Genomic DNA, 26,931 nt, shown 5'->3' on the forward strand with positions numbered 1-26,931 from the left:
CTGCAGTGGGAGGCACACTGCACAGCCTTGGCCACAGAGAGAGGCAAGGTCGGGTTTTCCTGATGCGGATGTAGTTGCTGCTGTACAATGCTGGAGCTGGGTGGAAGATGTGGGGCTGCTGTCATGCTGGAAGAGGCTTTGCTGAAAGATGCAAGCCACAAGCCATTTCCAGGGATGCTTTCTAAAGGTTGTGCCATTGTCTGTGTTTTGTGCTTCAGATATTTAAATTATATGTATAAACACATAAACACGTGGGTATGGATATCCTCTGCCAAACATGGTAACAGCAAATGTGGGGTGGGGTGGGGGGGTGGGTAGGAAGAGGACATCCCTTAAAGAAATACACACACCTAACTGTCGGAAGAGAAAAATAATAAACCCTCGAGAAGACTGCAAATTTGCTCAGAAAACCTATACACTGGATGCCCAGTGTTTTAGTCAGGCTTTGAGAAGAGTCTGGCTCAGGAGGAGGCTGGAGGGACATGAGAACTCTGGGGAGGAAGGGACAGGGCAGGTAGTTGGGTCATTTTCGAGCATGATGACTGGTGCAGTGACCTAGGAGGAGGAGGAGGCAGGGCACAGCCAAACATCAGAGCAGAGTACAAAGGTTTGAGGGGCCAGAGGTGGAAGGCAGGAGAGGGCACAGATCCAGGGTCACCTCAGGCTCTTTCAGCCTCATAGCCTGTTTCCATCCAAAGCCTAACCAGATCTCCTCCCTATCCCAACAGGTCGCCCTGGAGGAGGGGTGTACCACAGGCAGGCGTGTACCAGGGGCCTGTACCATAGGCAGACACACAAGTCATTCTGCCATTACCCTAATAAGCACGGGGCAAATGGTCATCTCAATACCAGCCTTACATCCCACTCACAAGAACTTACAACAAAAGCAAGAAGGTGCACAGGAGACTAGGCAATGACCTTCTAGCTTCAGGTATCGACCCCAGCCTACGTGTGTGTGTGTCTGTGTGTGCACGTATGTTGTCTGGGGAGGAGCGAGGCGTGCACCTGTCAGGGGAAGAGGTATTTGTTAAAGACCTCATAAGCATACCAGGGCAGTAGGCAGTCACTAAAGATACCGGGCAGGGGACTAAGGCGCAGAGAGTCTCCAGGACTTACCTACCTCAGTTAAAGTCGAGGTCTCCCCTGGAGCCAGAGAGGGCAGTGCCCCCTCTCTGCCTGCCTCAGCCCCCTCGCAGTTGCTCGCCCGTGGACTGCGGTCTTCCCCTGCGCCCCTCCCTACCCTGCCCTCACACTCACTAGCGCAGCGCAGCGCCTGACGCAGCACCTGTCGTCCGCACAGGTCACACCAGCCCCAGCCACTCCGCAGCTCCAGTTCGGCGAAGCAGTGCCCCTCGCCTCGCTCCGCCGGGACGCGGGGATCCTGCGGCTGCTCGAAGATGCTCCGCACGTCTCGGGGCCGGGGCGCTCCAGGCCGCCGCCGCAGTCTCTGCTGCAGACCAGGCCGAAGAGGGCGAGCGGGTCGGGAAGCCCGAGGCTGTGGCTCCAAGTCTCCCCAGGCAGCCCTTCTGGCACCGTGTCCCTCGTGCGCCCCGGGCGCAGTGGAGAGGGGCGCGGGGACGCAGCGGCGCGAGGACCGGCCCGGGGGCGGCGGCGGCGGCGGCGGCTTGGGGCCGCTCAGACTCTGTAGATAGCGCGGCGGTTCTGGGTCCAAGAGTAGCCGGTACGGGCGCTGCCCGATGGCCGGGGACGCCATGGCCATGCCGGGCTAGCGGCGGCGGCGCCGGCAGCTCTTGGCGCCGGCGCTGCTCCCGAGTTCGCCTCGAGAGAAGGGAGGCCCCAAGCCAGCGCGCCTTTAAAGGGACCGCAGCCTGCAGGGCGGGGCGGGGGCGGGGAGACTTAGGAGAGGCAGGAAGGAAGACCCGAAGGAACAACCGACCCGACCAAGTGGCAGGGGTGGCGGCGGGGGGCGCCTGAGCGAGTGTGGATTTAGGGGCGTCTTCAGGAAGCTGGGGCAGCTGAAGGATTGCGTATGGGAAAGGCTCTGTACAGGACAACTCAGCAGAGGCATTCTGTTGGGGATCGCCTGCCTTCAGCCCTGCCTCCTTCCCTCTCCCATCATTTCCCCCAACACCAGATCCCCCGCAACCCGCACCCCAACACGCCCAGGGGAGGGAGCGGGCCGGAGGGAAGGCTTTAGGAGCTGGCTGAGGATGGGGTCTAGAACGATTTCCACCGGCTCAGTGTCCGCCCGCCACCTCCCGGTTTTCACGCCGACCGGAGGGATTTGTTCCCCTGCTCTTCCCCTCTCCGCCGTCCACCGTCCCCTTGCGCGCAGAGCCAGGTGTGGGTAGGGGATGCCCGGCTCCGGCTCGCGGGCCCGCAGCAGCTCAGAGTCCCGTTGGCGCGGAGGGACGCGCGGCGGGGAAAGCTTGCAACGCTGATGGCGAGAAGCCGCCTCCGCGACGCGCAAGGCTGTCCGCGCGCCACTTTCACTCTGGTTGGATTTCCCCTCTCTCAGCAGCCCTGTCGGGTAGGATAGTCCTTTCCCGGAAGGCTGGAGTTATATGGTGGTCCTGGGTCCTAGATTGTGAGAACGCTCCAGCGCGCCTGGGTTGGGAGAGCTTTTCTTCCTAAGTCAAACCCGCCTCTCCCCATAGCTGTTCTAGTGATTACTGTGGAAATACATCCACCATCACCACCCCCGTCCGCAAAAGCCCTATTTTGTATCCGGTATGGACAGCTCACCTGTGGGGCCCAAAGAGAGATACCCATCTATCAGTTCCAGATCCAGGGTAACCTGGATCTGGGAGCTTCATAACCTCCCACCTCCTCTCGAGTTTAACGCTCTGCTGTCACCGCCTTGAAAGCCTTAATAATTTTTGAACAAAAGGCCAGCATTTTCTTTTAGCACTGGGTCCCACGCATTGCATAACCCGTCCTGACCATCTCTCATAGATGGGGAAACGGGACTGCTGGATCTTTGAACCTGTGTGTCCCGTCACAGACCCGCTGTATGACCCTGGACCCGCTCTAGCTTCTACAGTTTCCTTAGCTGTAAATTGGCCTGGGAGTGGGGAGACAGGGAGATGCTTTTCCCATCCTCTCCGGTTCCACCACTCTGACGCAGTGATCACTGCTTCTCAAAACTTGGGGTTCAGTTTGGTCGATTTAGCAAGAAGTCACCAGCAAATCAACTTTGGAAATACGCAGCCTAAATTCTAGACGTGAGTTGCTCCCTCCTCTTCCCAGGCCAGAGATGGGTCTCCCCCTAGTGTCTCCTAGGGGAATCTTCCCTTTTGCTTCTCGGTTTCCCCTTGGAGGTAATTTTTAGGTAATTCCTAAAATTTCAAGAGTCCAGTGGTCAGGGAATTCCAAGCTTGCTTTGGCCCATGGCTTCTCCCTCATGGTGGTGACAATCATGGAATCCTCTGGTCCCCTGGGTCTCACCAGAGGCTGGAGCTTCTCACCTCGTGAGGTGGCTTCTGGGTACTTGAGAAGAATGATCCCCAGGACCCAATAGTGCTAAGAAGCAGGAGTTGAGATGGGGGAGTGTGAGCCGGAGCCACGCCCTCTGCTCTCCTCCTCCGCTTCTCCTCTCCCCTGTCTGACTCTTGCTTTCTCTACATCAGTGGTTTTCGAAAGCTGCCACGCATCACAGTTACCTGGAGGGCTTGTTAAATCACAGATTACTGAGCTCCACCCCCTGAGTTTCTGAGTCAGTTTGTCTGGAGCTGAGGTTTGAGATTTTGCATTTTTTTCTTTTCCATTATGGTTTATTACAAGATGTTGAGTAAGTTCCCTGTGCTATACAATGGGACCTTGTTGTTTATCCATTCTATATATAATAGTTTTCCATTTTTAACAAGTTCCCAGGCAGTGTTGATGCTGCTGGTCCAAGGACCCCACTACTTTAGATTTGGTGATAAGAGAATGGGCTTCTCTGCTCTTTGCTCCACAGAGCAGGTGAAGTTCAGTGGGACACAACCGAGAAAAACCCAATGGGGTGTTATTCTACAATGCTTTCTGCTGAACATTGAAAAAGGAAAGCACAATTCGCCTTTGTGGTCTCTTTTTCGCATCTCTCCCACTTTTTCTGCAAGCACTTTTGTTGCAGAAACCTGTATTGCATATAAATATTTGCTTGTATCCATCCTCTGTTATCCATCCATCTTCACAGGCTTGAGACTTGTTCGGAGATCACTCCCTCCAACTTTGGGAGAGCAGTGGGCTGGGTGAGGTCCAGGGTGTAGACCAAGCTTGTGCTATGTTGAAGAAGGGACCTGGCAAAGAGTGCATCACTGGAAGGCCAGTTTTGAAATGCCATTTGTGAAATTGCCAACAATCGCCATCTCTGTCCTGCGTCCCCCTCCCCCAAGCATGAGTTTGGGCAGCCCAGCCCAGATTCCCAGGAGAGGGAGGCTCATGGGATGAGTGTCTCCTCTGGCCCTGGGAAACTGAGGACCATCTGGAATAATCAGGCATAAACCCTTTTTCCCAGTTGCCTGAGCTGTACAGAAAAATGCTCTGGTTTTGTTTTCCTGCTCCAGCCCTGGTTTGGAGGAGTAATAGGAGCTGCTCTCAGCACTGCAGAGAGGAGGAGATTGAGCAGGGCCAGAGCCCTACATTTGGCTTCTGGGATGGGAATGGAGATAACATAACTCCATGTAACCAATCCAAAAAGTTTATCAAGTTTATCTTAAGGTTCATCTCCCTGAGCCAAGCAGTTGAGGTCGGAGAGGCAGCTGCCTTTTCTGAACCCCAGCAGGAGGCCCTCTGCTTGGAACTTGCCTCTTCTGATGTCATCTTTCCCAGCCCAGTCTCCTTCTTCTCCAAAAGAGCATCCTCTCCCACAACACACACACACACACACACACACACACACACACACACACACACACACACACACAAGCAACCCATTCCTCCTTCATCAGGAAAGAAGTACTAAAAATCCAGTCTCATTGTAGGGTTAGGACCTGGGGTAATGTCTCATGGTTGAACTTCATAATTGTTTGGATTGGTCTTTGGTCATGCAGGTCACAGGGGTGGGACCACAGCGTCTGCTAAGATACCTCCACTGGGAGTTTTTTTCCCTTGTTAGCGGATCCTCTTGGCTCAGAACCATAGATTATTTTTCTGTTTGTGACTCACTCCCAGAAGAGTGGGTGTGTTGTTTTTATTTTTGACCAAAGGGAAGGATGGTGACAGTGAGTTTGAGTGTGTGCTCAGTGTGTGAGGTCACTTCAGAGGTAGTCCCAGAGGCTGTCGGGTCCCTCATTGGGTGAATTGTTTCAAGGCTATCCCTTCACCCCCAGGGATCTTCCCAGTAGGAAGGAAAAGGGGAGGACAGAATGTGGCCTGACCTTCTGAAGGGGAAGTTTCTGGGTTTGTTTGGCTTTGAGGCACTTGAAGTTGCTTGAAATCCCCAAAGAATTTAGGGACCTCCCAGTGATTCTGACAGTACAACTATCTGCATGGGATCAATGGACCTGTCAGGACAGGTTAGGTTACACTGCAGTAATAAACAACCCTCAAGTCCCAGTGCCTTTAAACCAGCGACTTCTTTCTCACTCACATTACATGCCCTTTGCCTGTCTGTAGGGAGATTCTGTTCATCAGAATCACTCAGGGACCCAGGCTGATGGAGCTGCCACCACGTTGAATATTTCCCATCACCAAGCCAGAGGGAAACCCAGAGAGCCCAGAGGCTCCTACACCAACCGGCATGGAAAAGCTCCAGTCACTTTTGCTCGCAACTCATTGGCCAGAACTAGTTCTATAGCCCACCCTCCACAAGGTGAGCAGGAAGTGCATTCTTTCCATGTGCTCAGAATGGGGAAAGAGCTGGAAATATTTGACAAACAGCACCATTCTCTGCAGTCTTTAAGGGCACAGAGCAATCATTCATTTCACAAGTAATTACCTAATATCCGCTATATCTCAGGTGCTGTTCTAGGCACTAAAGGTGCATCAGTGAAGTAGCCATGCTCCTGAAGCTTACATTTAGTGGGAGAGCCAGGTAATAAACATACCAACCTAAGTGTAATAGAGCCTCAGGTCATGTACGCTATGATGACAAGCAAAGCACAGTGAGGGATAGAAAGCAACAGGGGCTACTGTGTTGGATTGAGGGGTCAGGAAGGAGCTCTCTGAGGAGCAGACATTTAAACACAGACCTGAGTGGAGTCAGCCCTTTGTCTATCTGAGCAAGGGTGGCCCAGGATGAAGGAACAGCAGGCACAACAGCCCCCAGACTCTCCCAAACTTTGTGAATATGAAGGGGGGGTGGGGCTTGTTTTCCAGCAGTTTAGTGCTACCTCCTCCATCTGCATTTCAATTATGGAATTCTTCCATCCCCAGCTACTCTGCCAGGCATATGATAAGACTGGTTTGTGTGTGTATGTTTCTTCTTTCTGTGTTGGAAAAACTCAGATATTCCAGGCAGATTTGTCAGCAGCTTTTGCCCTCAGCCAGAGGGGAAGCTCCAAGCCACAGCCACGGATGTTCCAGCACTAAGCCATTGCTGTGGCAGGCGGCCATGGACCAGAGCAGTGACAGACCAGTGCTGGCAGAGTGGCCTGGGTGACCCCCTCTTCGAAGCATGTGTGAGTGCATGCACACAATACGCCTGTCTCTCTCCTGGGCCTCTGTCTTGTTCCTCTTATTTCTGCTCCCCCTCCCCTCCCATTGTCCATCCCTCTCCATCTCTTCGTCTCTCCCTTCCCTTCTCCATCCTTCCCTCCTTCCCGTTCTCCTTTCCTCACTCCCAGCTCTTCTCACTCCCTTCTTCTCTCTGTCTCTCTTTTTCTCTCTCCTGAAGCGTGCAGGGAAAGGATTGACTGCTTCAAGCGGCTGCTGGAATTCTGAGCTTCCAAGGAGAATAAACTGAAGCTATTTCAGGTCACACTAGCCCATTCCTTACCACCTCCCATCGGGGTTGCCTGATTATGGAGTTTTTTTGTGAGATGAAGGAAAAAGAAGCCAGGAATTCCACCCTTTACAAAATCACTGAAACAGTTTGGACCAGCTGTGGTTTTCCTCTGGGGCTGCCCCCGGGGCAGTGAGGAGGCCCCGGAAAGCAAATGGTGGGCCCAGGAGGGGGGAGGGCAGGTCGCTATCCCTTAGACCGGCTTCTCTGGCCTCAGTTGTCAGGTTGGGGGGTGGCGCCTGGTCCAGTGTACCACCCACTGCCCACGGGCCTATGCTGGGCATTCACATGTCCTCTGCTGGACACCGCAGACTCTGCCTCAGTATCCTTGAACTTTAGCTTGTGGAAGAATCACTGGGGAAACTCATCAACGATGCGGGTTCCTGGCCACACCCTTACCAATTGAAATCAAGAGGTGGGTGGGGTCACAGAATCTGGGTTTTGAACCAGAATGCCTGTCTGTAAAGAGGAAAACTGCGTCGGGACTTCCCTGGTGGCGCAGTGGTTAAGAATCTGCCTGCCAATGCAGGGGACACGGTTTCGATCCCTGGGCCAGGAAGATCCCACATGCCACAGAGCAACTAAGCCCTTGTGCTACAACTACTGAAGCCTGCGTGCTCTAGGGCCCATGTGCCGCAACTACTGAACCCGTGTGCTGCAACTACTGAAGCCCACACACCTAGAGAGCCTGTGCTCCTCCACGAGAGAAGCCACCGCAATGAGAAGCCTGTGCATAGCAATGAAGAGTAGCCCCCGCTCACAACTAGAGAAAGCCCGTGTGCAGCAACGAAGACCCAACGCAGCCCAAAAATTAATAAATAAATAATTTAATTTTTAAAGAAAGGTTGGGGGGAACTGCGTAGATTCTGAGAGAGATGCAAACGCCCTGAGGCTCCAGGGCATGGAAAGAGGCACTAGCCCCTCCAGAGCCACTGCACTTCCCCCCGGGGAGCCCAAAGTGCCCCTGCTTCCTTCCAGTTGGGCCCCTTTAAACTGAGCCGGCCAGTTTTTTTAGAGCATGCTCACCATGAATCTGAATGCTGCGTGGACTCTTCCCAGATGTTTGTGACTGATCTGAGCCACCGACGGAGCCGTTCTGAGACAAGGCCTCCGGTTTCTCCATCCACCCTGCATGGTGGCCTCAGCCCCCGGGAGGTGGGGCTGGGAGGGTGTGCAGAGAACCCACGTGGTGTTTCAGGCCCCTTGCGGAAGTACAGAATCTATCCCTACCCGTAACTTTGAAAGATATCATCTCCATTTTACAAATGAGGACCTGAGGCATGGGGTTTCAATCCACCCTCCACACGGGCACCCAAGAGTTGTATCTTTAAAATACCAGTTGGACTTCACCTAAAACCTGTTTCTGTGATTCCCTGAGGTAACGCCCAGGTTCCTTCGTGTGGCCCACAAGCAGTTTTGGGGTCTGCCCCCTCCCTTTCCCAACGACCACTTCCCACTTCAACCTGCTCTCCAGTAACACACACACCTGTGGTTCTTTCCATGCCTGGGCTGGTTGTGTTCCCACTGGTAGGGGTGCCTTCCGTACCTTCCCTGCTAGGTAACCCTGCTTACCTGCCAAGACCCCACTCTGGAGTAGCCTGCTCCCCAAGTCCTTCGCTGACCCACTCCCGGCACCCTGAGCACCCTCCCGTGAGGGTGGTGACGCAGTCCCACACCTGAGCTGTGCATTCCTATCTCGGAACGCTCCCGTGATACCGAAGTGCCTTTCCCCATCGAGGTGAGCTCCTCAGGGGCAGGCATGGCACCCTAGTCACCCACGTAGTTCTAGCCCCTCGCCCGGGCCCTGGCACACTGCAGGTGCCCAGTTCACATCTGAGCAGCTGAACGGGCTCTTCATTTTAAGTGTCATGTTAGGAGTCACTACAGAGAACAGAGGTCGTCAGACACCTGAGGGCCTTACAAGGTTCTGGAGGAACTGGACAAGGTCATGGGCCTTGGTCCAGTTCCTTGCTCCCTACTGAGATGGCATCAGAAGCTCTGCAGAACTATTGGGGGGGGGGTCACCCATGTCAGTGGCTCTGCAGCATAGGAACAAATTGAAGCTTTCAAGTATGTCCCCTGCTGGGCTTTGCTCATGAGATCATAGAGCCAGTGATCATATCATTCCCCAAAAATCTGCATTTGGATTTCAGGGATCCCCTAGCTCCTTTGCTGAGCTCCACCAAGCATGTGGGGTCCAGAAGCAGCCTCAGCTGCCAGGGAAAGTCCACTGTGGGACTTCCCTGCAGGGCCATTGAAGAGCCATGAGTGTCAGCCTGAACTTTACGCATGCGGAGCAGCCCAGGGGTGGCCCAGTGTCCAGGGCCATTGGAGCCGCAGCTGGCTCCTGAGAACCCAGAACCTGAACCCACTGGGCTTAAGTGATCCATGGGCGTGAGGCCCAAATGGCACACACGAAGCCACTTAGGCCTGATGCAAGCAAAACCAGCAGCCCTCCCCCGGGTCTTTAGAGGGTGCTGATCTTTCCATAGAGAAGCAGCCCTGAGGATGTCAGACTCCAGGACTCAGCCTTCCTCACCTCTGCCCTGCTGGGTCATTGGAACAACCTCTGAGGATGTGAAGACTCCAAAAAAATTGGCAGGAAGGATTTCTAGGGTTATCTGGGGGTAAAGCATAGTGTTGTCTTCATGTTTCAAAGCACAAAGTAGGGCTTCTCGCTCTTTTCCCTCCCATGGTGGGGCTACTTTACTGCATCACCCTTTCCCCACCCCTAGGCTAGGTGGGTAGTCCAGCCCTGGTTAAGGGAAAGCTGGATATGTTGCAAGGGAAGGACTAAATTTGCACAAATCTGAATGCCTCACCCTGGCATCATTCTAGCTTCTAGGCAAAATGAGGGATGTTCAAAATGACCCATAGTACTACTCTCACCTGATATTTAGGACACAGCCTATGTTTTGAACAGTGGAGGGGGGGTGAGGGGAAAGGAATAGGCAATTAGACGATGGATTTGAGGTTAAAAAAAAAAGAGACCCTTCTCTGCAAGTTCCAGGCCCTTACAGAGCTCCCCAGATGACAGGTAGCAGGAAAAGAGAAGGAGTGGGAAGGCAAGCCCCGCCAGCAGGAGGGCATGGTCCCTGGGCTCCTCCCTGAAATCAGGGCCCATCTGGGAGGTGGGAGGAAGGCAAGAATCAGGAAGCGAGCAGTCCTGCCCCCATTTCCCAATCCTCCTCCTCACAGATCCCCACCCTGTGCAGCGCCTGATTGGGTGCCAAGCACACCCAGCAGAGACTTTCTCACCTCCCAGATGCAGCCCATGAGAGTCACTCAAACAGAAAAGCATGTCAAGTTTATTTCACTTCTTGAAGGTGCGGGCCTTGATTTCCTCAGGGCTCTGGACTTACGGACCTGTGCTAATTGGCGTGCCTACTGTTGATACCGCTGGCTACAAACCCCAGAACCTGGTGGTGCCTCAGAGAGACAGGGGAAAGGGTCCCCAAGACACTGGCATCCGGCCTCGACCCCCTGCTTTCTCAACCTTAGGCTCAGCCAGACGAGAGGAGAAGGGAACTTGGGCTCCGTTATGCCTGGGGCCACATGTGGTAACCCTCTGACACCACGGGAGCAGGGAGAGGGCTGTGTGTTCAACGTAGAACACCTTAAGAGGAAGGAAGACTGAGATGAGGTCGTTTGACCCCAGGAGGCCTCCTCTTCTGTTCCCTGAGGAGCAAAGCCCTGTAAACCAGAGGGGGTGGGAGGGAGGGGCTTTCGGAGCCTCTTCTCCCCACAGCCCAGCCAGGTTCAGCTATACAGGCCAGGGCAACAGAGAAGCTGTACCTGAGCCTATGTAAGATGCAAAGGTCAGCCCGGGCAGTGGGGCCAGGATCCAGAGATGGCCTGGTGCCCCAGGTCCTGCTGTGCTGCTTCCTGAAGAAAGGCAGTGGAAGGTAATGCTGGCAACATCTCCTGGCCGTCAGGCAGGAGAGAGGTAGGCTGATGAGATGTGACCAGGTATCGTCCTGTGTTGGGTCCCCCAGTGCAGGCAGGAGAGCAGTGTCTGAACGATTCTAATGCTTCAGGATTCCTCATGCACCCCCCAGAGTTCAGATGTCAGGAGCCGATGGGACCCTACTTAACCTGTAAAGAGAGGCGCAGGTTAACTTCTGCCCAGGTAGAGAAGCCTGCAGACCATACTCCAGGGCCCAACACAATCAACTTTCAGAACACCAAGCCATTCGAATCCTCAGCTCTCCTCTTGTAGCATCTCTGTCCACCGACAAGAACTCTCTGGTTCCCATCCCTGACTACACGTTAGAATCATCTGGAAAGCTTATAAAAATGCCCAAATGCAAGCCTCACCTAGAGTCTCTGGGGACAAGACCTAGGCATCTGTAATTTTAAAAGCTCCCTTGGTGACTCCAATGCAGCCAAGGGTTAAGAGGAGGGGAAAAGGAATTCAAATTGTTTCTTTAGGCTCTTTGGTTACAGCTCTGAACAAGGAAGTAAACATTCACTAAAATATTGAGCTATCTGTAAATAGACTACATACCACAGCGAGAAAAATTTATGTCAGCACTAAAATTATAACTTCCTGCCCCTGAGGGCTATTTTGGAAAGTTTTTCTAAGAAGCTGTCAAATTTCCTCTTTGCAGACATTTAAGAGGATGGGTTCTCCCCTTGCTGGAATGGAACATGGGATGTCCTCGACCCAAGGACCTTCTGAAACTCTAGGAACAACCATGAGCTCTGCTCCTGGCTTCCCTACCTCCTGGCCCCAATTCTGGCACCCCAGACTGGCGTGACCTCTGGGGAACACCTACCATTTGGTGAGTCCTCCTTTTGTGCACCCTCCCCGCCCCAGCACATTGCATATCTCATCCTGTTTAATCCCTGCATTAACACAATGAGGTAGAATCACTATGCCTATTTTTCAGCTCAGAGCCAAACAAACCTCCCAGGGTCACACAGCTGGTAAGAAGCAGAGTCAGGGTCAAACCCTGTTGGAATCTCTGCAGTCTCTTTCCACCGTGCCACTGGTTCCCAAACGGGGAAGTGACAGACATTAAGGATAATGGGGAGAATGTGGGAGGTGCGTGCACGCACGCATGAGCGTATATCTGTGTAAACAGGGCTGACTTTCAGGGCGAGGACCATCCTTTATTCTGAGATTGTATTCTTCCTTCTCTTTGGTGTTAAAATGCACCTTATAAAGTGGGACTTCTAGATGGCACGGTTTTTTCCCTTTCAATTCTGCTTACTGGGTAATATGAGAAGTTGGTCCCTCTGTTATTCTCCAGTTTTCTTTTGTGAATTTTACTGGTGAACAAAATCCAAAAGGCTGAGCCCTGCTGCACCTGCCAGCATCTTCCCCGGTACCTGCCCCCCGCCCCGCAAGCAAGGGACTCGATCAGGTGATGACGCAGAGTCCCTAACACTGGGCCTGCAGCCCCGCGCGGTTCTCCCCAGCTCTGGGCCGCGTTTCCTGGTTCATCACCATTCTGAGCACGGTCGTAAAGGTGACAGGAGCCGGTTTGCATGGGGCAGCGTCAGGCAGAGTCCATGTTCACACAGAGCTGGACACAGCCGCAAATCCACGTGCCTCCTAGCCCCCACCTCTGACTGCACCGAGGTGCATATCCTCCAGACTACGGTGAAGGCCTACACCTGGTGAGGACACCGACTCACCCGTGCACAAGGCTCTGCTGTGACTGGAATACGGGCCCCCGTCATCAAGCCTGCTTGGGCATGCATGGGGCCTGTGCCCCAGGGGCGAGGGCAGTCTGAGGGCCCAGCCTCCCCACCGCCCGCACAGCGGGGTCTCACCCTTCGATGACACGGTTGTTGTCCTGGAGGTCAGACGCCAGCACCTTCATCTCCTTGCAGAGCTCTTGCATGCTGTCCAAGGCAGAGGCGAGAGAGGCAGCGGTGGCTAAGGCCCAAGTCGCTCTGCCCAGACCCCTTCCTGGGAGGCTCCCCTTCCTCCACAGCCCCACCGAGCCTCATTCCTGCCTCCCGGGCCTGGCAAGAGGCGAAGCCCCTAACACACACACACACACACACACGCACACACACCCCTCTCTTGGCACTTACTGGAGAACCAGGTCCTTTAGTGCAGGGCTAGGATAAGTAGCAGTAGGGGGTGGTGAGGCCTGAGCCCCCTTTGTTCTGTCCTGCAGGAGCTGCTGAGATAGCCAGTCAAGGATCTGAAAGAACCACACGTTAGTCAGAAGGGATAAGCCAGCTCACGTGTGGAGGGCAGCGGAGGTGTGGGGAGGGGTAAGAAATAGGTGATACAACAGCCCCCAGCCCGCATCCCTGGAGTGTCAGGAATTTCTCACAAGACCCTCCTTCTCATCCTGGGATCACAGCTGGCACAAGCACCATCACTGTGTGCGCCTGTGTTTAGGGGTGCAGACTGCCAAGCTCCCCTTTGTGTCTGACCTGCACCTGTCATGACACAGTTGGAGCCAGGAGCTGCAGAGAAGGGGTGGGGGCAGCCCAGCACCATCTCGGAGAGAACGTGCCCTGTGCTGGGAGCTGGGGAAGAGCACGTGGGCCTTGCTCCTTGAAGAACAGCCCTTCTCTGTCCCTGATGGCAAAGCAAGTGGCTCCTCAGAGTGGCCTGAGTTGGTCTCTTCTAGGAGAGCAGATCAGAAGACCAAGGAGCGTTCATATCGCCCCCCTCAGGGAGCCTCCCAGGCTGCACAGGGCAGAGAGGGAGATGTCTCAGCATTTTGGAGCCTCTGCCCTTGCAGCGAGTGGCCTTCAGTCTGAGAACACTAGGAACTGCCGTCCACACTGGTGGATCAGAGACCTCCCATCCACACCAAAGTGTTTGGACTTGGTCAAGGGCAGCTCTGCCCCGAGGCAGGGGAATGGGCCGGATGCCCTCCAGGTGCCTGATTGGCCCAGTTCTCCTCAGCAGCCCCGGGGCCCCGAAGCTCCCCACCTTGCTGAGGCTCTCCTGGGCTCCCTGGGCTTCTGTGTTACAGGCGGCCACGGAGCAGCCCACCAGGCGCAGGTGGTTCCTGGTCTCATGCACCACCCTCAAGAGAGCAGAGAAATGTCAGAGCCCGGCCCACTCGCTCTCACGGGGGCCCACCCAGCAGTTCGGTCACCACACAGACATGGAGGAGAGGCTTTCCAGGTGGCAGAGGCTGGAGCTGGTGGGTACCAGGCACTGGCCTCCCTCACCGCCTCTGCCCTTCCAGCTGTGCCCTCAGCCCTCACCTGTCCCAGGTAAGGATGCTGATGAACACTGTGACAGGGGCTAGTGAGGGTCCTGGCGGAACCACAGTGGGGGCTGCAAATAACGCCTGTCTCAGGCCGGGCCACACAAGCCAGTGAGGGTGAGCAAGGGCCCGCGTCAGGCTCTGGAGAGGCAGGGACCACCTGCACTGGGACACTTAAAACAGGAAGTGCCCACGTTCCCATTTCCAGAGCAGATCAAAGTCAAGACTCTGTTATGAATTCTCTTCTCTCTCTAAGTGGAGGGAGAGAGCAAGAACATCACCCCACAGCAAAAAACGTACACCAAGTCCTGGAGGGGTTCGACCAGTGGTCGATTCTCAACTCTGGTTACACATTAGAATCACCCGAGGAGCATTGAAATACTGCCATCCAAGCCCTACTCCAGACCAATTAAGTCAGAATTTGGATGGCTTGGGTGGGGGAGATGGAAATTGTATTTTAATGTAAGGGTAGGTGAGTGTCTGAGTCTCAGCCCCATAATAAGCCCACAGGTCACGTGGGCCACAGAACCAGCAGCACCTAGGAAACTGTCCTCTTGTCTCAGGAGGGGAAGGGGGAAGGGGCTTGTCTGAGAGGCAGAAGCCAAAGCTCCTATAAGGGATCGTGTGCTAGGGGGCTTCTATATAAGGGCCTCTGCCTGCCCCTGCTTCCAGACCACCTGTCCTCATCCCAAAGGGATCTTGTGTTTTCCCCAGAGAGGGGGCTTCGGAATACAACCGCCTGGGACATGGGAAAAAATCTAGATTTTACAGGCAGTCATACCCATATGCTAGTCCTGGGTCTGCTATTGACTAGCGGTATCGTATTAAGGAAGCAACCTGTTCTCTGAGCCTCAGTTTCCTCATCTGTGAAATGGGGTGATAGGATCCACTGCATAGGGTAGACATTGCAGGATTAAATGAGTTAATGTATAGAAATCACCCAGCATACTATCTGGTCCACCCAGGGCCAACCCCCCCCCCCCGCTTGTTTTTTCTTTTGTTCCTTTACTACCACCTCCCTCTCAGTTGGGGCTCTGCAAAGCCCAGGACTGTCTGAAGCCAGGAAGTGCCAAGCCAGGAGGGCCCTGGGGACCATGAGTTGAAGAGTGAGGGACAATGTTACCTCATTCTCTTGCCATGAGTGACCAGGGACGCCTGGTACTTCTGCACACGCCCCTCCTGGAACACCTGCAGGAGTCTTTTGGCTAAATGACTAAAATTCACCCTGAAAAGACAGAAACAGAGGCACAGAGATGAGAAGCCAGAGCCATCTGTGCACAAACCTAGAATCCCTGGGTCTTCATCACCCAAATGTCCAGCGCCTGGCTCCACAGCAGGACCGCCTCTCCCAAGGCACCTATCCCACTTAATGTGCATCATGGCAAGCAGAGTGGCTGGCACAGAGCAACTCCAACAGAGGGATGTGGGAGAAGGACATTGGACCTCAGGGAACACACACGCTCTTGAGCCCAGCCCCCAGAGGGAAGGAGAGATGGTCGTGTGTGTGTGTGTGTGTGTGTGTGTGTGCGTGTGTGTGTGTGTGCGTGCGTGGAGTCAGGGGTGGGGGCAGAACTGGGGGAGTGAGTCCCCCCAAAAGCATAAAATCATGGAGGGCTTCCTGGAAGAATAGAGTGTCCAGGAGACAGAGGAACAGAGGAAAGCCCAAAGGAGAGCCCAGGCAGAGGCCAGAAGCAGGAAGTAGTAGGTGGTAAGTCAGCGAGGACAACTAAGGAAAGAAATCCTTCAGACAATCGTGTTCATACCAGAAGTCAATCCAGTTCCATCAAGACTGCTGCTGAGGGCTTCCCTGGTGGTGCAGTGGTTAAGAGTCCGCCTGCTGATGCAGGGGACACGGGTTCGGGCCCTGGTCTGGGAGGATCCCATGTGCCGTGGAGCAACTGAGCCCGTGCGCCGCAGCTACTGAGCCTGCGCTCTAGAGCCCGTGAGCCACAACTACTGATCCCGCATGCCACAACTAATGAATCCCGCGTGCCTGGAGCCTGTGCTCCGCCACAAGGGAGCCACCGCAGTGAGAAGCCCGCGCACCGCAACGAAGTGTGGCCCCTGCTCGCCGCAACTAGAGAGAGCCCATGTGCAGCAGCAAAGACGCAATGCAGCCAAAGACAAATAAATAAGTTAATTTTTAAAAAAAGATAACAAAAAAAACCAAGACTGCTGCTGAGAAACCGCCCTCCCCTGGCCCCAGATAACCTTCCCCAGAGGTAGTTAGCCCCCTTTCCTCCTGCCCAGCTGTGGCCTGGGATCAGGGCCCTTTACCACCTCTTGTCTGGCACAGAGACTCGCTCTGCCCTGGTGACACCCACCCTCCTGCTCACCCGCCTGCCAGGGGGACAGGCACTCACTTATCCAGCTTGTGAATCTGCTCCTCGTTGTAGCCAAGCCCTGAAGGAAACAGACGGGGCCAAGGTCACCTATTCAAGCAGTCAACAGAACCGAATGGCGCAAGGGTTGACAACAACTGCAAAGTGAAGGCAGCAGCCTGGGCCCTGCTCCACGGAGCTCACAGCCCAGCGGAGCCAGGAAGGACAAACGGAGGGAAACAAGCACCCAAGACACTGCATTATGACCAGGTAGGGGCCCAGCTGGGCCAGGCAAGCCCGCAGTGCAGGGAGTGGAGGGATGGGTGCTCGGGGAACATTTCAGGTGGACGGTGGTGGGTGAGATGGGCCTTGAAGGATGTATGGTCAGCCCTGACCCCTCATCCAATCCCCTTCGCAGCGCGGCTGATGCCTACAGCCTATTGACCCCATCCCTGAATATTCAGGCTGCAGGCAGAGCCACCTGGGCTCTGCAGCAATGGGCTGGATAAGCCTGGCTACCACCCTCGACCTCTGCTTCTCAGCCCGGCCACTCTTGCCAGAAGGAGAACTTTTGCCAGGAGGGCTGAGGTTTTCACTGCCTTGGCAGCTTCCCGATGCTCTCTGCGCTAGGGAGATGCTGCCCCCTCCTTGGCTTCAGGGGAATGGCCTCTGAAGGCCAAGATGAAGTGATGAAGAGACTCACGTCGCTGCCTGCCCCCACCACTCCCCTAATAGCAGAATCACCTCCCTGGCCTCTTGGTCCTGGGCCCTGCGCTCAGCCAGCTGACGTATGAAGTCCAAGCGACCAATCTGGGACGAGGCCCAGCTCTGCCTCCTCTTAGCGGGCGGCTACAGACAAGTGATTTTGCCTCATCCATCACATGTAACACACAGGATGGGTGTGAGGGTAAAATGAGAAAGTGCCCTGAAAACGATGGAGCATTTTCCAGAATGGCATCTTGCCACACCCCAAGTGCTGGCAGTTAAGTGTTATCCTTTCCGGTTCATTTTTAACTTTAATAAAGGACTCTTGCAAGCCAATACAAATCAAACTCTTTTTGAGGCTGTAAAACAGGGTGGTTAAAAGCACCTGGACCTAGGTTGCTTGGGTTACTTAACCTTCCTGTGTCTCAGTTTCCTCATCTATAAAACGGGGAGGGTAACAGTGTCTAGAGCATTAAATAAATTAAGAACACGCAAAGCCCATAGGATGGTGCCCAGTACATGGGAGGTGCTCAGAAGTGTCGTGGTCACAGGATGATGGAATTCCAGTGACGGAGACAGAAAAGCCTCTGACGGTCTCCTAAAATCACAGCAAAGGTGGCCAACTGGGCGTCAGGCCAGGCTTCTTGAGCCCAAGGTCCCCCTGGTTTCAGGGAACATGGAAGTCTCAGTTCTCCTGTCTCCTGTGCAGCTCCCCCTCCAAGGTCAGATCCAGAGGAGGGACTGAGGCTCCCATCTTCTAGAATCTGCATGTTCAATGTGGTGGCCATGTGGCTGCTGAGAACTTGAAATGTGGCCAGTATGGCTAATGTGACTGAGCACCTGAATTTTTAATTTTAATTTAATGAATTCGATTAAATTTAAAAACTGAAGCAGTGTACAATGTTTTTACCCCATCAAGCATAGCTTTATTATCTTGGTAAGAGTACATTTCATTTTGTTAAAAAATTAGCTTCCAAATAGAGATGGCCAGTGAGTGTAAAATATACACAGGATTGTGAAGACTTAGCACAAAAGAGAATGTAAAATATCTCTTTAATAATTGTTTCTATTGATTATATGCTGAAATGACAACTTGAAAGTATTGCGTTGTATAAAATATGTTATTAAAGTAAATTTCACCTGTTTCTTTCTACTTTTTAAATTTTGGCTACTAGCAAACTTAAAATTACAAACGTGCCTGGCATTGAATTCCTATGGGACAGGGCTTTTTAGATAATCCTAGGGACAGAAGAGAATTTGCAGTCAGGCGCAAGCCCTCAAGTATTGATTTCCTGCACATTAGGAAATGCTGGGGGCATGGGTGGGCGAGAGTGTCGGTCGGTTCCTGGAGTGTTAGCTCCCCAACCCCTAGAGCCACCTGGAGCCTCCCCAGGCTCCCCCCACAACCCCCACTGCCGTCAGCCCCAGCCCTGGGTTCGACCCTCCCCTACCCCATGATGGGTGAGAAGCTTCCCATCCCTGGACCTGTAAATGAGCTGCTCCTGCCCAGAGGGTCTTGGTGAGGCTCGGTAGATAATGCAGGCCAAGTGCCTGGACTTATGACTCTTAACTGGTATTTCTTCCGATCCTCCCTTTTCTGGAAAGCCTGACTAACACTTCAGTGAGCCAAAGTCACAACGGATAGGGAACACTCCTTAAACTGTAGAGTGCCCTGCAAAGGTGAGGGGTCTCTTTCAAGGCCACCACGTCTATAGCATCCAGGCCTCAGCTGAGCCCCTATGTGGCAACAGGCAAAGGTGGAAAGGCTTCATGTCCCTCACTGGTGTGCAGGCAGCCTGCAGGCAGCGACCTTGCCCTAGACCAGAGGCACCCGGGCATCACGGAGCGCCACCCGCATAGTGGGCCTCCAGTAGCGCCAGTGGATGGAGTGTTAGAGACAGCCAGCTAACCCAAGGGAAGGAAGGAGGGAGGGAGAGGAGAGCATGAGTGCTTTGCTCTCCCTGTGGCTCACCTGGCCTCATCCTGGATTTCTTGAACTGTTTGTAAATGAGATACATCTTGTCCAAACAGCACTGAATCTGCTGGATGCTGTGGGCACGAGACAGGGACCAGGTGATGGAAGAATCAAACAGCACAGGTAAAGGGTGAGGGAGGGAAGGGGATGGCAGTAGGAGGAGGGAAGCTGTCTCCCTGAAATAGGAGCCTCATTGCCATAGTTTTGGGGCCAATCTGGGAGTGGGGGTGACTCTTCTGTTTCTAAACTTGTTTGAGGTACCCTTGGGTTAGCCAGCCAGCCATCTCTCATTCCTGTGTTTATTCTTTCTCTCTTTCACACACACACACACACACACACACACACACACACACACACACACACACAGACACAGAGGAAGAAGCCAAGCAGGACAGATGACAGGAAAGTGGCCTTTGCTACACAACAGGGCTTGAGAACAGGCTCTGCGAAGGAGCCTTGGACCCTGAAACAGGAGAGCCTGGGGGTGGCAGCTGTGTGTGGGAGCAGAATAGAAACTTCTCGTCTGTCACCTGGCAAGGGCCGAAGTCGTGCTTTCTGAGAATATCCAATGGCTGGTACACAGAAGGGACTTAAATCATGAATCAACAACCCTTGTTTAAAACAAGAATGAATCAAGGTCTTTGGTCCTGCCTGCAGGCAGGGGAATTCGGGACATGACCTCTCTACCCTCTTGGCCTGGGGTTTAAGGCCATTATTGTTTCTTCCTTCCCCTTTTCAGGATACACTTTGTTTGAGATGTTGGGGGTGTTTGTGGGTGGGGGGTTAGCCCTCATCCTCGGGCCTATTTAGCTCCACTTCCTCCCTGCAGCTCCTCCCAGGACCCTGTCTCAGCTATTTCTGAAGCTGGACTCAGGGCAGAGACCAAGCGTGTTCCCAGGACTCTGCGGACCCCAGACTCCTGCCCTCCTGGCACCTGGGGTGGACAAGACCCCAGGTCCAGTCTTTATCCAAAGGGCTTGAGCCAGATGTGTTCCAAATTCAGAACTATCTTCTGATTTGAGAAAGGTGGTCCAGTATACATACACTATACTGTGGAATTCCCCCGGAGGGCATGGTCTGGGGCAGTACTCCCTCATCACATACCCTCAGTCTTCAGAGAGCCGTGAATATTCACCCTAAGTGAGATAAATAAAGACTAGGAAGAGCTTCGTGTCAGTTTAGGTCAGGTTTTCCAGCCAAAACAGTGAGGAAACACCCTGTGTTTTTCAGAGCTTTCTGAATTCAGAACTGAGGACAAGGCGTGCGGATCTGCGAGGGCGCTGACTGCGGGGGTCGGGGGGGGGCTGTTCGAGGAGCAGGACAACGTCCAGGTCAGAGCAGAGCGGGAGGTGGGGGTTCCACACACCGGGCTGTGAGGACAGGGCTGCTGGGGAATTTTCCGTCTGTTTAAAGGGAGACTGGGGATTCGGAGCTCGAAAATCCCTGGCGCAGGCCAAGCACATAGGCTTTGGAGGTAGGCAGACCTGACCCGGAGCCTCACGTCTGTCATTTGTCATTTATTACCTGGTGTCTCGGGGCAAACTAAGCTCCCTGAGTGAGCTTCCTCACCTATAAAAGGAGCATAAGAGTAGTAGTATCGTTATTGTTTTGAGGATTCAATGATAGAAGTAGGAGGACCTATTCGAGTGTCTGACGCAGAGCAGGGGTTCAGAAGAGGTAGGGAACGCAACTGATCTTTTATTTAGAACGATTGCACCTGCTGATATTTGTAATTCACTCTCTAACTCCCAGGTGGGGGCGGGACCCCAGATCCTTTACTCTTTCTGGCCAGTCTCATGGGAGGGTCTTGTACATTCCTGGATCCCCTGGGACCCCTAGCCCCAGGCCCCAGCATCCTCGCCAAGATAAGGGAGAAGGCAGGCTGACTCCTAAAGAGGACTTTTGTGCTCTGTGCACCCCCAAACCCCCCCCCCCACCAAGAAGAAAACCCCACAGACCTTCTGTCCTCATGTACCTGATCCCGGTTCTTCATCAGCTCAGAGCTCAGGCTGCTCAGGGTCGTCTTGGTCTCTGTGATATTGTGGGAACATCTGGAGAGGACCTCAGCCAACTGGGGGACACAAAGGCAGACCCCCATGGGGGCTTCAGCTGGAGGCTCCGATGGGAAGCCTCCCCGCACCCCGCTCCGCGCCTGACAGCCCCTCACCAACCCCAGCCTCACTCACGGTCCGCAGCTTGGACCTCAGCTCTGCGGCCCTCCTCAGTTCCTGGATCTCAGGCACCCCAGCCACACTGCTGAACCTCGAGGGAAGGATTAAAATCGACGTGAGGGACATGACAACCTGACACCAAGTGTGTCTTGGACTGGATCCCGGTTGGGATGAAAACAGCTAGAAAAGAACACTTGGGGGGTTACCAGATTTGAGTATGGATGGGTGCTCTAGATGAGATGGAATGTTTTGACACAGAGGGGGCAGAGATCATAAGCTGAGAAAAGCAGGTTATAAAACAGCAAGTTGGGCTTCCCTGGTGGCGCAGTGGTTGAGAGTCCGCCTGCCGATGCAGGGGACGCGGGTTCGTGCCCCGGTCCGGGAAGATCCCACATGCCGCGGAGCGGCTGGGCCCGTGAGCCACGGCCGCTGAGCCTGCGCATCTGGAGCCTGTGCTCCGCAACGGGAGAGGCCACAACAGTGAGAGGCCCGCGTACCAAAAAAAAAAAAAAAGCAAGTACAAGAAAATGACATGTAGCTTAACATACAGAAATAATAGAAAACTATGAGAAGGATATATATGACTAAGGAGTGACAGCCTATCTCTGGGTGGTAGGATATGGTATTTTAATCTCATTTTTGCTTATCTGTATTTTCCAGCTTAGTATAATTAGCACATACCGATTTTATAACCATGACAATTGGGGAAGAAGAATCCTGTGTGTTTTGGTGTTGGGATTGACGGGGAGGGGAGAGAATTAGGAATGAGATGGAGGCTCCGTGAAGGCAGGGATATGGCCTCCTCCGCTCACCACTATATCTCCCGTGCCCAAGAAAGTGCCCGGCACACGGCAGGCGCTCCACACGTGAGTGTCAAACAAATTATCGAACGCACGGATGGATTTTAGGGCATGGGATGCTTGGAGGCAGAAGAGGATGAGGCTGACCCAACCCAGCTGGACTGTGAGTCCGGAGGGGCAGGTCAGAGTCCTAGTCCTGGCTGCCACACCTGCCATCTGCATGATCTTGGTAATCACTTCAGCTTTCCAAGCTCTTCATCTGTATAATGGGGAGATAAACCTCTTTCCTGCTATCATAAAAGGTGTTCGTGGGATCAAACAAGACCTCAGAGATAATTGACATGACTAGAGATCACATTCATACAAACACACGCTTGTCGGGGGTGGGGGTGGGGGGTGAGGGTGGGGGAGCACGGGGATTCCCTGAGCCAGTCCTGGCTGCCCGAACGGCGCCTCTGGATGGCAGCGGCTGCTGAGGAGGGCTGTGGAGCTTTGGGACAAAGGCGAGGACACTGCCAAGGGAGCGTGTCTTGGAGAACCCACAGAAGGAGGGGCGCCCTGTGAGGGAGGCTGGCGATGACGGCCACTTCGTGCCATGTGCTTGGGCTCCTCCCAACGTGAAATTCAGCTCATTAAAATATTTCAGGTTCCGCTGTGGGAGGAGCTAGTGGCTTCGGACCTTAGACGAACCAACAGGTCTGAGCAAGGTCAGAAACGAATGAGATTGCGACGCATGGGAGCTGGGAGGCCTCCGAGGTCATCCAATCCCCTCATTTTGAAAATGAGGAAACAGAGGCCCAGGTATGCCACGCGCACATGCTGGGGAAGGCCTGTGCTCCAGGGCCGTCTGCAGGCCTGGGGCCACATCCAGCCCTGGCAGCCCGCTCTGTGCCTGGGCAGATGTCTTCTCAGAGGGACTCCACCACAGCGCTGCTGGCTGGCCCTGCCCTCTGCAGCCCCTCTTCTCTGTCCCCATCTGAAGGTGGCTCAGCCATGCCGGGGACTCATCTGGAGACACTCCTCTTCCTCCTCCCTGCCTGCCCACCACCCTGTCTACCCCACGGTCAGTGTCGCTGCTGCTGAGCGCCAGGTGGAGGGCAAGTCTGCAGTGAGTCACCCTGTTCCTGGGAAACTCCCAGGACCTTCCTGGGGACAAGGGCTGCGGGACACGCCGGGTAGGACACCAGACGTGTCTGGCACAGTCTCTGCTCTTCTGCCACCACCTGTCACCGGGAGAGGCTCCAGCCACCATCAGCTTCCCTGGGCCACAGGGCTGCCACCTCTCACCTGTACCGTAGCCCCTGCCGCCTTCTCAGCAGCGGGCTGGCCAGTGGAGTCTTCCAGCTTCTCATCTCCAGACCCTCCAGCTTGATGTCCTCCTCCCCAGTCTCTCCCTTTCTGTAACCCATCACGCCTAATGAGCCCAAGTCAGAGGAGTGGAGGGTGTGGATTTCCAAGGACTGGGGCAGGGAGTCCCAGGAGGCGGGTTTCAGGCCCAGAGGAAGCCGGAGGAGGGATGTGGAGGATGAGACCGCCTAGGTCTCAGTCCTGTCAAGTCCAGGGGACCGTCTGTGAGAGTGAGTGCTTCTCCCAGAGTCCTGCTCCAGGGCTTGGTGCAGGTGAGCAGTTTAAATCTTCAGAGGGGGGACCGGTAGGACAGAGGCCCCTTCCTGGGGCAGGGAAGCTGCCTCGGTACCTGGCAGGGCAGTGGTCTCACTGGCCCGGCCCCCTGAGGTGAGGGTCTGGCTGGTGGGGGGTGGGGGGATGGGGCGGGAGCGCCCTCTCCGTTCCAGCATGGCAGGGAAGTCGGGAGCTCTGGGCGGGAGGGGACGAGGGGCATTGTTGGAAAGATTGGGGTGAGGAACAGACAGAGAGAAGGGCTGATGGGTCTGAGCGGGGCTCATGCTGGCTGCGGCCCCCACCCTGGACGCAACACCCACCTCTCAGTGCCGAGGCTGCTGCTGAGGAAGAGGAGGGCCATCCTCGTGACCTCCAGCGTCCGCCTGCACGTGGCCTGGAGTATCTCCCTGCCAAGGGGAGCCTGAGTCAGAGCTGCCTTCTCCCAGGGGACTGAGGGCACTGTGCCCATGGGCACAGCCCCAGGGTGGTGTTGGAAGGGGTCTGGGTTGCCTGTCCTACCCTGCCCACCCTCCTTGCCCTCCGCACCCAGCCCTTGGGGGTACTCACACGAACCAGTGCAGGCCTCGAAGCATCAGCTCCTGTCCTGCCAGCAAGGCCTGTGCCAGCCTCAGGGCCTGGAAGCCGGCACCCAACACACCCTGAAACACGGAGGTGGGCAGGGTCAGGTACCGCACCCCGAACCCCTGCATGAACTACCCCCTCCCTGCCACCTGGGGGCCACCCCTCACCTTGGCCGTGTTGTAATCTGCCTGCAGGTCCACTTTGGGGACAAACTTGGGGATGTCCAGAGCAGCTGCAGATAAAGACCTGGTCTGAGGGGGCTGCCTGTCTGGCCCTGGATGAGGTCTGAGCTCATCATTCCTTATTTCCAGCTCACACTCAGCCCTCGCCACCGATCTGCCACCTCAAGCTTCCCAACTCACCTAGAGCCCCGACCTTCTAAGCATTAAATGCACTCTATGTGCTTCTTTACAATTGCAGTCCCTCACTGCCCCCTTGTGTCCACTCTGGAGAACTACAGCCTCATGCCCAAGGCCCCATCTCAATAGCAGAAAATAGGCTAAAATCACCCCTCACATTCCGGGGTTTCAAGGTCAATTCCCCTTCCAGCCTTGGAGACCCTGAAGAGGAGGATGAAATTTGCATCTTTCAAATGAGAAGGAGTGATATTTTTGCTAGAACTTGGAGGACAAAGCTCTGGACCCCTGACCACCTTCTCTTCTCTCCTAAGCTGCAGGAGCAGCTTAGGCTCCTGCTTCCTCCAAACCAAACTATTGGAGGCTTCCCCATCAACCACAGACTGTGGAGACCACATTAAACCCATATCTCCCTGTTTCCATTGGAGTTTCTTTCCCAGATCTTTGGACGCTGTGAAGCAGGTCGGGCAAGCCGCCAGCCCAAGTCACATGGCATTTCAGAGGCGTGTGCAGAATTAGAACCCAGATCTGCCTTCTACACCCCGGGGACCCAAAGAAACACCCACAAGAAAATGAATCAGTATCCTGGATTATAAACCCCTGCCCCTTGGAAGAGAATGTGAGGAGGAGAAAAGATTCAGCCTGGGTGGCCCTACTCACGGTCCCTGAAGGCCAGCCCCTTGGGTGTCTCGCTGACCGTGCTGAACAGGGTCAGGGGGCTGCTTGCTGTCGTGTGGGCGATGTGCTGTGCTGAGAGGCTGGGCTCGAGGACACAGAGGTGACCCTCAAAGAGGTACTCCTGGTGCTGGGGGGCCACGTTGGTCTGCTTGTACACGGCCTCCAGAAAGATGGCTATCCTAGACACACCAGAGGCAGAGAGAGGGGAGGGGGAGAGGAGGTCATGTCAGCAGGCAGGATACGGGGTCAGGGTGACCCAAAGCCCAGCTAAGACTTTGAGTTCTGCTTTTCAGAGGGAGGGACTAGGTGATTTTTTCTCTAGGGCGGGGAGATGAAGGACAGAGCTCATGTCTTATAGTAGATGGAGACAAAGTGGGGACAGAACTCAAGAAGGCTTCACATCTCTTCCTGCCACACTTCCATTAAAACTCATCTAGTCCCACAGCATGCTCCAGAAATACAGGGTTCCATGAGTAACACAGTGGGGAAATGCACTGCCAGCGCGCGCGCACACACACACACACACACACACACACACACACACACACACACACACACACACACACACACACACACCCCTCAGGAGATTTATAATGCATCAGCTTTATAAAGTTTGCTGAATCTCTCAAGTCCAGCAGCAAGGAGGCCTGTTTGACTTTAACTTGGTGGAACTAGTATTTTTCCAAAGTAAGATTGGACCCAGCAGCTTCCAAATCTACACTGCCCACAGAGCACTGCCCAGGACACGCCCCTGTGCTTGGGGAGAGAAGGCTCGCGCCGCCCTCGCTCGCACCCACTCACGTGTTGTGCGCGTGGATGTAGACGTGGTGCACGACGGCCTGCGGCAAGGAGAAGACGTGGACGACAACTCGCTGCAGGATGTCACTGGTCTCCGCAAAGAACTGGTCGAAGCCCCAGCACTTGGCCTGCTCCACCTCCAGGATGTTGACCAGGATGGGCACCAGCTGGCTCTGCAGCCCCCTGCCCCCCGGGACATGGAGAGTGTCAGGGGCCGGGGCCCAGCGTTGGCCTCCTCAGGAAGGTAATAGGGGCCTTCCATGAGAATGTCCTGACGAGCCAGGGCCAAGGGGGTGGGGCAGGGTGGGATGGAGAGGAAGAGCTGGAAGGGTCTTCCAGCATCCAGATGGAGAAACTGGGGCTAGAAAGGGAGAGCGGTGTACCCAAGCTGCCAGCACACAGGGTGCTCTGCCGGGCCAGGCCTCAGCTGAGAGAAGGACATCGGCCCAGACTTGGGTCTGTGTCGGCCCCTCCCGCAGGGTCCCACTCACATGGACAGCTGGCAGGTGACGGGGAGGGTGTAGCTCCACTCCAGGGGCCCGTTCTCCAGCCTCTGAGTGCCTGCAATGGCCCCGGCTGGCTTCTCCGTGGTGATCCGGTGCCTGGGGGAGACAGGACCAAGTCAGCAGGAGCCCCCAGCCCATCACACTTCAAGGGACGATGGACTCAGCCCGGAGGGCTCAGAGCACTGGGGCACGTCACCCAGCTGCTCCGAGGCACCCTGAGAATGGAAATTGAGAGTCTGGCTTGCAGTCCTGATGCTCCCCAGTCAAGTTCTCCACTCTCTCCTCTGTCCATTTCCTCTGCCCCCTCACCACACATCTGTGCCCACCTGCCTCCACACCTGCG

The 26,931-nt window shown here is 54.8% G+C and overlaps 2 protein-coding genes across 17 annotated transcripts in view; both read right to left on the bottom strand.

Annotated features, from left to right (window-relative positions):
- The window catches only part of RASSF5 (Ras association domain family member 5), a 71,229-nt gene extending 69,380 nt beyond the window's left edge, over positions 1-1,849 (bottom strand). Inside the window, exon 1 of the mRNA XM_059072037.2 lies at positions 1,258-1,849. Coding sequence (XP_058928020.1) covers positions 1,258-1,720 — 463 coding nt within the window. The 5' untranslated portion in view covers positions 1,721-1,849. The remainder of the gene's footprint in view (positions 1-1,257) is intronic.
- A 1,882-nt stretch (positions 1,850-3,731) lies between these two features.
- The window catches only part of IKBKE (inhibitor of nuclear factor kappa B kinase subunit epsilon), a 29,948-nt gene continuing 6,748 nt past the window's right edge, over positions 3,732-26,931 (bottom strand). For 3 of the 16 annotated variants that reach the window (XM_067033155.1, XM_067033114.1, XM_067033101.1), the window contains 15 exons: positions 26,574-26,684; positions 26,086-26,265; positions 25,267-25,463; positions 24,418-24,482; positions 24,236-24,327; positions 23,989-24,075; positions 21,264-21,339; positions 21,036-21,148; positions 19,075-19,151; positions 16,440-16,479; positions 15,200-15,301; positions 13,794-13,890; positions 12,935-13,047; positions 12,668-12,739; positions 3,732-4,241 (listed from right to left, as the gene is read on the bottom strand). In XM_067033155.1, the coding sequence (XP_066889256.1) occupies positions 4,133-4,241; positions 12,668-12,739; positions 12,935-13,047; positions 13,794-13,890; positions 15,200-15,301; positions 16,440-16,479; positions 19,075-19,151; positions 21,036-21,148; positions 21,264-21,339; positions 23,989-24,075; positions 24,236-24,327; positions 24,418-24,482; positions 25,267-25,463; positions 26,086-26,265; positions 26,574-26,684 (1,531 nt within the window). In that variant the 3' untranslated portion in view covers positions 3,732-4,132. Of the gene's footprint in view, positions 4,242-10,172; positions 10,982-11,983; positions 12,509-12,667; positions 12,740-12,934; positions 13,048-13,793; positions 13,891-15,199; positions 15,302-16,439; positions 16,480-19,074; positions 19,152-21,035; positions 21,149-21,263; positions 21,340-23,988; positions 24,076-24,235; positions 24,328-24,417; positions 24,483-25,266; positions 25,464-26,085; positions 26,266-26,573; positions 26,685-26,931 lie in introns of those variants that run through there. The other 13 variants (XM_059071633.2, XM_059071558.2, XM_059071300.2 and 10 more) reach the window with 10 other exon arrangements.

This window comes from Kogia breviceps, chromosome 1 (genome assembly GCF_026419965.1).
Source record: "Kogia breviceps isolate mKogBre1 chromosome 1, mKogBre1 haplotype 1, whole genome shotgun sequence".
In the NCBI taxonomy this organism is placed as follows: domain Eukaryota; kingdom Metazoa; phylum Chordata; class Mammalia; order Artiodactyla; family Physeteridae; genus Kogia; species Kogia breviceps.